This window comes from Lupinus angustifolius, chromosome LG02 (assembly GCF_001865875.1).
Source record: "Lupinus angustifolius cultivar Tanjil chromosome LG02, LupAngTanjil_v1.0, whole genome shotgun sequence".
Taxonomy (NCBI): domain Eukaryota; kingdom Viridiplantae; phylum Streptophyta; class Magnoliopsida; order Fabales; family Fabaceae; genus Lupinus; species Lupinus angustifolius.
The window spans coordinates 17,417,342-17,427,394 of NC_032010.1; the positions used below are offsets into that span (position 1 = coordinate 17,417,342).

Genomic DNA, 10,053 nt, shown 5'->3' on the forward strand with positions numbered 1-10,053 from the left:
TATGATTATATGTGTGCTTCATTATGTTTATCTCACGCCTACTTGTACTTAAATGTGTTCACTTATGTTTAAAACTTTCGAATTTTGGGTCAAAAATCATTTTCATAGCATCAGTATGCCTTAAATTAATTTTTTCTAGGGTCAGTAATCGATTACTCTGGAAAGTAACTGATTACAGAGTTAAACAAGAAGTTTCAATAACCGATTACTCAAGTGAGTAATCGATTATGCAAAGCTGTTGTTTGAAATTTTTAAAGTTGAGTAACCGATTACTCTGTGCAGGTATATATATGATTTTCTGCATTTTTTTCCAAACTCATCTTCTTCCTCTTTCTCTCTCACTGATGTAAACACTCCCAAATCTCTAAAACTTCATTTTTCATCCGTTTTGAGTGATTTTTGTGTCCATTCATATCACATTTTCAATTCTATACCATCATTTTCATGATTAGTGAACCAAATCAAAAAAAACCCAAAATCTCCCAAACCCAAAAACCTAAAACCTTCAAAAACCCAATCCATGGCATCTTCTTCAATAACAAAGAAGCAATGCACTAACGTGACTGAAAAGAAGCAATGGACTTCATCCTTGGAGTCTAACCCTCTGGATTTAGCAAGACTTCTTGCAAACGATGAACAACGCAAAGTCTTCGAATAGCACTTCCATGGACGAGCCATATTTACTCCAAAATACAGTAATGTCGGGAACTTTGAGTTTGAAGATTTTCTTTTCCCTTATCTTTTACGACAACAAAACCTTTTCGATTTTTGTTGTGAATCAAATGATATTTATCATGAAGTTGTTAGAGTATTTTACTGAAACTTGAACTTCCGGAAAAATCGTCTTACTTCCTATGTGAAAGTAAAAAAAATTGTTTTGGATTTGAAAACTTTTAGCTCATTGTGTTGTAACATACCCACTCAAGGTAGCACAACGGGTTTCGGCCTTGTTTGTGAATGAGATAACTACGATCGAAATGATTTTTACTATTCTTTGTGTAGAATTTCAAAAGGGGAATAGAAATGTGTAAGCAATAGAGCTTTGGTGAGACTGTTAAGAATAGAGATATCCTATCTCCTGGACATCTCAAACTTGAGGACCGTTTGCTTCATTACTTTCTCAACTATGTCATTTTGCCTAAATTTTCAAACCATTCTCAAATAAGTGATATAGAACTTCAATTGATGTATGTTATGAAGTATAACATCAAAATCAATTGGGCTCAGATGATAATGAGACAAATGTGGATTGTTCGAGGAACTCAAAGCCCCTTGCCATAATCAATCTTCATAACCAAAATTCTTGAACATTTCGGTGTTTCTACTGCTGATGAAACCAATGTCTCTAACAATCTTAGTGAAAGCCATATTGATGTGGATGTGATCCACAAAATGGGCTTCTCTTTCAATCTTAATGATCGCACCTATAAGCATGGAACTGATAGACCGACTACTCCTGCTGATCAATCAGAACCTGCCCCTCCTAACCCTCCTGAACCTCAACCTTCTGAGTTTCATGCTCAATCTTCCTCATCTGCTATCATGCCTTCAAATCAGATGAGTATGGATGAGTTGTTTTCTCTTCGAGGCTACATCGCTAACCGAATGGATGCTCTTGATGCTCAAAATCAACAAATTCAGTTTGAACTTCATCGTCTCTCTTCTAAGATGAGTAGCATGGACATTGATGAAGATAACTCTGAGTCTGAGTCTTAGATTATCTTTATTGTTAGGATTTTTTGGTTGTAAAGTTTTCATGGCTTTGGATAATTTGCTACTATTTTGTTGTTTTTGTTGTTATGGTTTGAAACTGTTTGAACATCTTTTAACTTTCTGCTATGCGATATCACTTTTACGATTACTTTTATGCTTGTCATATACATATTGTATGTTGTGTATATATATATTATATTGGAAACTCTTGGTTTTTCTACTTTTTGATGAAGTCAAAAGGGGAAAAAAAGTTGGGAGAAGTGTATTTTCTGTCAAATTTCTTTTAGGCACATACCTCCAAATGAAATGGGGAGCATACTCACGTCAGCTCAACATATCTCAAAGTATGCTGCTCTCAGAAAACTACACTGTTAAAGAAGATATTGGTTTGTCATTATCAAAACGAGGGAGATTGTGAAGAAGATCTTTGCTCTTGACCTTGGCACGGTTTTAATGAAGACACCAACATTACCAAAAAGAAGAAAAGAAAGAATACTTATGAAGACAAAGAAGACAAAGCTTCAAGACAAATTAGTCTAAGTCTAAATAGGTATTTCTATCCTGTACTCTTGAATATACAATAATTGTAATGCTCAAACTATTTTTTTAAGAAAATTGAAACTCTTCAAGTATAAACAAAACAATTTTCAAAAATAATGTGTAATAGGTTACTGTATCTAAGTAGCACGTTACAATAGTGAGAAAACCAGTTACCCAACAAAAACTGTGCAGGGTAATTGATTACTCAAATGATATAATCGATTACTCTAATTAAATTTTAAATACTCAGTTCGATAGCGTGTTTGAGTAATCGATTACTCAAGGTTGTAATCGATTATTGAGAGTTGTTGCATCAGTTTTCAGATTTCAAAATGAATGGTTTTTATCCCAAACGAAATAGTTTCATTCCAATCAATTCCTACCCTTTGAAAGAGGTATTATGACTGGTTGGACAGACTATTTAAAGGCATTGAAACTTAGAATCAAATATATAACTCTTACACAAACTTTCATACATAAATCTGAAAATTCTTTGAAATGTTTTATGCACTTTTTGCAACTTGTTCTTAAACTTTCAAAGTGAATTTCCTGAGTTGCTTGAAGTAAATTGTTTCAAAGTTTTACAAACATATAAGAGCATTATTAGTTAGTATACAAAGAGTTGTCGGATTGCAAGTGATATTACATTTCAAACTTGTAAACGCAATCCTGCCATTGTTAGAAATTCTTCATTGGCATTTCAGAAATCTTTCATTCACAAGGGTGTAATAAGAAAAGGGATAGAGTCACTTGAAAATGTGTTTTTCAAGAGTGACATAAGTATTAGTGAGTATGTAAGGTACATAGAGGGCTCGGGGTGAGATATTGTAATTATAACTCATAATATTTAGTGAAGAAATCTCTTGTGCTGCAAGAGTACTGGATGTAGCATTCGGTGGACAAGAAGGTAAACGAGTATAAAATCTCGGTGTACTCTCTTCTCCTTTATCTCTTGATTTTTTACTTGTTAATTTTCTACATAATTTCTCCGCTGGACTTAACTCTTGATTTTGCAGAAAAAGAGGCCATAATTTTAAGTCAACTAATTCACCTCCACCCCCTTCCCTCTTAGTTGTAATCTTAGTCTTACATGAGCAATGAAGGATACCCATCTACAAAAGTCATATTAGAGTACACATGCTCATTCTTGGTTGGGGCCAAGGCAGAGTAGTCATACATATCCAAATGTGTCTCCACCAGTGAGATCCACATGTGAGTCCCCTTGGAATAGAATCTCCATGTTTTCCACACCTCCCAATATACCCAGTAGCAGAGATCCCATTCTTCGCCATCTCTAGGGGGAGTAAAAATATATGTCACTAAGACTATTAATTTCATGTCATCTGAAGCCCATTACGAGGAGGAGAATTGTTATCTCTCAGTATGAAGACATCAAAGAATGAAGACTTCACTTTTCGGTGTTCCCATTCCTGGTCGAAACTAACGATACTCGAAAGGAATTCCTTAGAGGAACTCCTAGGCGTCGTGGGGTCATGACTAAAATGAATAAGGAAGGTCAGGAAGGATCTCAATAGAGCTATCGTAACCCTCCTTCAAAGGCTTTATCCTCACCATCTCAAACAAAAGGAAATGGAAAGGCAAAGGTAAAATAGTGCAGCTACAAGATTTGTCATGGTGAAGATGATTGAAGCAAAAGCAAAGAACGAAAAAAGCAATCAAAGACGTAGAGCAAAAATGGGGGAAGGTAGGGTGAAGTAGTGAAAGGTAAAAGGTGACCCCTGTATATAGGGTCAAAAGATAGAGAAAACGAAGGGCCAAAATGACCCATTGGTTCCCTATTAATGCACCTCAATCACTCAACTGTCATTAATATTGAATTTAATGGTGAGAACAGATACTGGAGCGACAACATTGATTGATGAAAGAAAGACACATGCATGGGCATACCATACAAAAATCAAAGCACTACGGTCACTTCTCGACTAACCATGTGTCAAGCACTAGAGTAGCAATAATGGTGATCACTTAGGTGTCACACATCACTCGTATTCATGAAAGACAGAAAGACAATGCTCAATTCAATAGAATTTGTTGGATATTCGAAAAATTCTTTCCTAAAATGCTTCAAAACCGAAGAGCAGATCAAGGCCAAACAAACTTACGATATGCCTAACTATCATCTGCCCCAGAAAGACAAGTCATTATATGAGGTTACCATGACTTAGGTCAACTAAATACAACCATACCACTAGATTGAGGAACATTGTTCCATCCCAGTATCAAGATTAGACAATACCAATCAGCTACTAGGAAAGATGCCAATTATTGGGCAAACAAGATCTGATCTACAAGATTGTCAAATATGTCTATAAGGTTGACCTAGCTATGGGAAGGACGACAACAATATGACAAAGCCAAGTCAAAACCTATTACGGTGGAAAACCTTCCTTCACACCAAAGGCAAGTTCATGTCGCCTGAGGGGTATATGTTCACATTGTCCACACGACATAGGTTGTTCAAATCTACAACACTGTCAGTCTCATAGCCTAAAAAAGACAAGATCACTCCATCCACAATGATGAAAGGCCTCCTCTTGGAATGCATAGCAGTTCACACAACAATATAAATATGTAAAGTCACTCTTAAGGAAATGATATGTATTCTCACTCTACTATTCTCTCTAAATGTTCATGTATAAATACTAACTTGTGCACAAAAGTATCTTTTTAGGTATACACCTAAGGTAGTCCAAAACCGTAACAGCTCCGATTCAGCAAGATGGCTTAGGTTCCGATAACCCGCTCCATCATAGAAGAACAATATTTAAATCATATTTAATTATTTTGAAAACTTTCATAATTAAATTATTACAATTTGAATCATATACAAATATACAGTTTTACACTAAATGTTTTGGTTAGTACTAGCATTTGAATTTTGGTCTGATTGAGGTAATTTCAAAGCTTCAACCAAACAGATACAGGATGTCAGTAGCTTTATCATATATCATAAGTTTATTATGTAGTTATATACTTATATATAAGTTCTTGCTTCTTTTTTTGGGTTACAGAATGACAAAACAGTTCTCTGCATTAAACTTGTGGGTTTTGTTACTGTTTACACCATTTAGTTAATTAATAAAGGAAAATAAAATATTTCCTCCTGTGAGAACATAAGTTATCTCATATTTTTATTTGATAATTAAAATTATGACATTTACATTATTTTTTAGTTTTTAAAAATATATATAATATAAATAATTAAATATGATATATATAATTCTTTGTTTATTCTCTTAATCAATATAACATTATCATCTGATGCAGCTTTCAAAAATTTTATTCGTAGTGGGGTCCACAACATGGTTGGCATTCACTTTATTCCACCAGAACCTATTTTTTTAAGCAAACTACTGCCACTCAACGGTGCATTCTTGGCTTTTGGGTTAATTTTTTAATATTTCTAGTTTGACCGTTGGAGATGATTAACAAATAAACTTTTATTCATTTGTTTCGATTCCATGAAACTAATGATTTTGTACTAATTCATTAATTCTTGCTACCATAAAAGCAGATTTGTCTGTAAGCATTATTGGGAATTGAGTCTTGTAAAGTAATACTATATAGTCAATTTTAATTTATATACGGCTAAAACGTCAGTTTTGTTTTTTCTGTTGGAGTTTTATTTGGTTTAGTAATAAAAATATGTAAAGTTAATGTTCTTACCCATGTTATATTTTCATTCCTAATAATTCAACTTATATTCTTGTTAATCAAATCATTTTCAGGTTTAAAGTTTGTTTATTTTTTGAGCCAGTCAAGTGAAAATGACGGGGTGGCTTTGATGCCTTATGGCTTTTTGCGCCAGAAACGATGAGAATACTATTGGGAACTGACATTCTAGTGCCCCAAAAAATACTTAATCTTTTTAATATGAGTTTAAAATATGTGAAATGACAGTGTAAAAGTTTTTTACACTGTCAGCACATTATCTACCATTGATTTGTATTACTTTTATTTGAAAGTCAATGGTGGTTAATAAATCAATGGTGAATGATTGACTGACATTGTAAAAAACATTTACAATGTCAATGTATACATATTAAATCCTTTTAATATTTTCATTTTTAAAATCAAATTTCAAATCTAATACATATTTATAAAGAACATTATATTTAACAGTGTATAAAACTTTTATTGTATATTTTTTCTCATTTATAAAAGAGAAAAATATGTATCAACTAACTATATAAGAGTTTTTATACTATCATTATATTGTTTATCTTTTATTTTCAATCATCATTGACTATTGACTATTGATTATTAACTTTTAAATAAGAATATTATAAATGAATGAGGATATAACTAACTGTGTAAAACTCATATAGATAATCCAATTTACTTATTATTCATATGTTTCACCTCTATTTCTTCCTTTTTTTTAAATTAGATTATTTTAGTCAAATATCATTTAATTTCTTAGACTATACACATAATATTAGAATAGAGGGATGTGTAATTGGGTATGATATAAACTGCAATGTAATAAAATTCTATGTAAAAGTCCCATACCTCAATTTTACACCACTACAATAACAATAAACAATCTGAGATATTTAAATTGATATAAATTGTAGGAATTTTTTGTGTGATAAATAGCCAAATGAAAAAACAGATTGCAAGATATTTTCTTCCACTATCCACAGACCACAGTGATTTTGTGCAAAAACTTATCTGCATCACTCCTCATATATCTCCTAGTATGAGAACATTCATTATTTACTAATGTAATTCATGTAGTCAAGTTTAAGTTATATTGACACAAGTGAAGAAGTGACTTTGATGCTGCTTTTGCTTCTTCTATAATCAAGGCCTTTGTGGCTTTGTGAAAGAAATACTGAACATTATTGTGCACAAAATAATAATTGATTTTTATAGAATTCTATGTAACACAAAGGCTTAATTTTACATCACAACAATTACAATAACTAATCATAGAAATGTGAAATTTCATAACTACAGGAAATTATTTTTCTTAATAAAAAATCAAATTGAAACAACATAATACAATATATTTTCTTCCACCATGCATAAACTTATCTGCTATGAATCCACCATAAGAGATTACTGAATGAGTTTCCATCATCAAAACCTTTCAACATTCTAATCTTCTTCAATGAATTCTCTTTATCATAAATTCCTTGCAATGCATAGGTAAACCCTTTCCACCCATCAACATTTGATTTATTCTTCAAAGAAGGTAAAGTCCATTCCACAAGCTCCTTCACATAACCAGCATCAGAGAACAATGATTCAGTAACAGGAACCAAAGGCAACACTTGAATACTTAATCTACACTCTCTACATTCCGAAGAAGCCCACCATAGCTTACTATCTCTCTTATTAGCCCACAAAATACCCACAATTCTGTTATCTTTTGTAAACTCTTCATCATACAACTTGTCTTCGGATTTCACATGCCACCAAGTTTGTGCTGCTAGAATTTCCAATGCTGTAAGAGTCGATGCAGTCGCAACGAGTCGCGTGTCGCGATATGCTAGACCGAGTAATGCTGCTGCATAGTATGCATTTACAGCTTCACTTGTACTCTCCTGATTCCTTCCGTCTTCGAATTCGGTTATCCCTGAAGCCCAAGAGTGTAACTTGTACAAATCGAAACACCTTAATCGCGGCGAATATGAGTTGAATCTTTGTCCTAAGTTCAGAAAATCTGTGACAAGTGCATAAGCTTGAGGCTTGTATTTTTGACCCCATGCTGGATCAATCTTTGCAAGCACTGCAATTCCATAAAGGAAATACCCCAAATGAAAATGATGATCATTGTAAATTCCGAACCCGAAATCAGCACCTGCATCTATAGACCCTTGTTTAGTAACAAGTCCACCCCATTTTCTCTCATATAGAAAACCATTCCCTTTGAAATTCCCATCCAACCAAGGCTGAATCATCTCCTTCAAAAAATCACTTATTTTCGGAATCACTTCGAGATAAGACACCTCTTCCGCGATCAATGCGAGCCTCGCAGCTCGACCAACAAGCTTACCATAAAAGTAAGAAGAATTTGTTGTTACATTAGAAGCATTAAGCTCCTTAACATCCTTAAAAAGTGCTGAAACAATCTCATTATATGATTCTTTCTTAACACCATTCTTAGAATGCCATGTTATAGGAACATGTTCTGTTTCCAAAACCCAAGAATCACCAACAACACCAACAAGATCACCATCTACACTTCTATACTTAAAATCATTCAAAACAGTAACATTGTTAAATGCTAATGATGATGATAAAAGCTTAACATGAAGAGGGTGAGCTAACATAAGCAATTCACCACTCCTTTTCCTTTGCCACTTATAAACAACCCGAAACGGATTCTTAATTGTTGCATCACCTGATACAGGGTAACAAGAACTAAACTTGTCAAGAATTTCCTCATATTTCGGGGTGGAATCAGGCCAGGCCGCGAATCGAATAATACCCGAAAACTTGTTTGATTCAATAGCATAGTCTTTGTGATAGAAGACAATTGGGTAAGAAGTGTATATAAGCCATGTTTGGTTGTTTTGAAGTTGAAGGGTGTGTTTGGTTTTGTCATTAAAAGAATGCAATGAGACAATTTTATTGGTTGTTGTTATAGAAAGAGTGGTTGGTTTTGTAACAGAAGTTGTTATAAAAGGACTACCTCTAACTAAAAAGAATCTTAAATATGAAGAAGGAATATCCAAAGTGACACCAAGATCACTATAAGATGAAATTACATGGCTAGTTTTGGTTTCACTTTTATGTGATGATGATGATGTGGATATTGTAAGATCTGGCACAAAAACTTGGTAAAGCATTGCTGTGGTGAAAAGGAGAAATGGGTAAGAGACAGAAAGTGAAGAGTTTGAGGATTTGATGAGGTAAGGGTGAATGTATTCAGGTTGGTCACCATTTTTGAGAACAAAGTTTTGGAAGAAAGAGTTTGTAGGGAGTGGAGAAGAGAGGAGGTTTTGGGAGAAGAAAGTTGATGGATTTGGAAGGACTGTGGATTGAGTTTGGGAGAAGAGGAATGGAGGAGAAGACATTGTTGGTTGTGGGTGAGAGTTGTTGATTGTAATGTTCAATGGGGTTGTCCTCCTTTTAATGGGGCTTAGGATTCATGACAACAAAGATAAAATTCAAGTGGTGGATATTTAAATCTTTTGAAGGTATAATTTGAGTAAGTGGACATACTTATAAAGGAGGTAAGAAGTATCATTTGTATGGATAAGGATCTGTTGTCTCAAACTCTATCACAAACTCTGTCTCAGATCAATCATATTATATCACGTCAACTAAAAAACTTAAATAATCATAACTTTATCAGTTTTGTTTCATTGTGATTGGCCGTGGTTGGTAACATGGTTGGGGACAACAGATCCCCATCCATTTTGTATAGGTTTGTCTCACACTTAGTATCGTAACATGATTTTATGATTTGTTAGAAAATTAGTTAAAAGTTCAATTCTAACTTAAATATATTTTTTTAACCAATCACAAGGTTATGACATATGAAGTAACACTAAATATGGGACAACATATGTGCACCCATTATTTATCATTCTATTTATTTATGTGATTTGTTAGAGGTAAGACACTCTTAAAAATTAAATTCTAATTTAAATATATCATTTTATTCATGAGATTGTGATTGGTTAAAAAATATATTTAAGTTAAAATTTAATTATTAAGTATTTTTTTTACCAATCATAACTTATACCATATGAAATGGTACAAATTATGCAACAAAATATGTAATATTGTCCATAAATAAGTATGGTCATCCATTAATAGAAA

The 10,053-nt window shown here is 33.2% G+C and overlaps 1 protein-coding gene across 1 annotated transcript; it reads right to left on the bottom strand.

The window, feature by feature from the left end:
* LOC109337144 (probable endo-1,3(4)-beta-glucanase ARB_01444) lies at nucleotides 6,866-9,362 on the bottom strand. The gene is made up of 2 exons (XM_019574054.1): nucleotides 7,315-9,362; nucleotides 6,866-6,964 (listed from the first exon to the last, which is right to left on the bottom strand). Exons 1-2 carry the CDS (start codon nucleotides 9,300-9,302, stop codon nucleotides 6,961-6,963), a joined length of 1,992 nt encoding a protein of 663 aa, XP_019429599.1. The 5' UTR covers nucleotides 9,303-9,362; the 3' UTR covers nucleotides 6,866-6,960.

Coding starts and splice junctions, on each gene's coding strand:
- LOC109337144 (XM_019574054.1), bottom strand. CDS start 9,302: ATGTCTTCTCCTCCATTCCTCTTCTCCCAAACTCAATCCACAGTCCTT.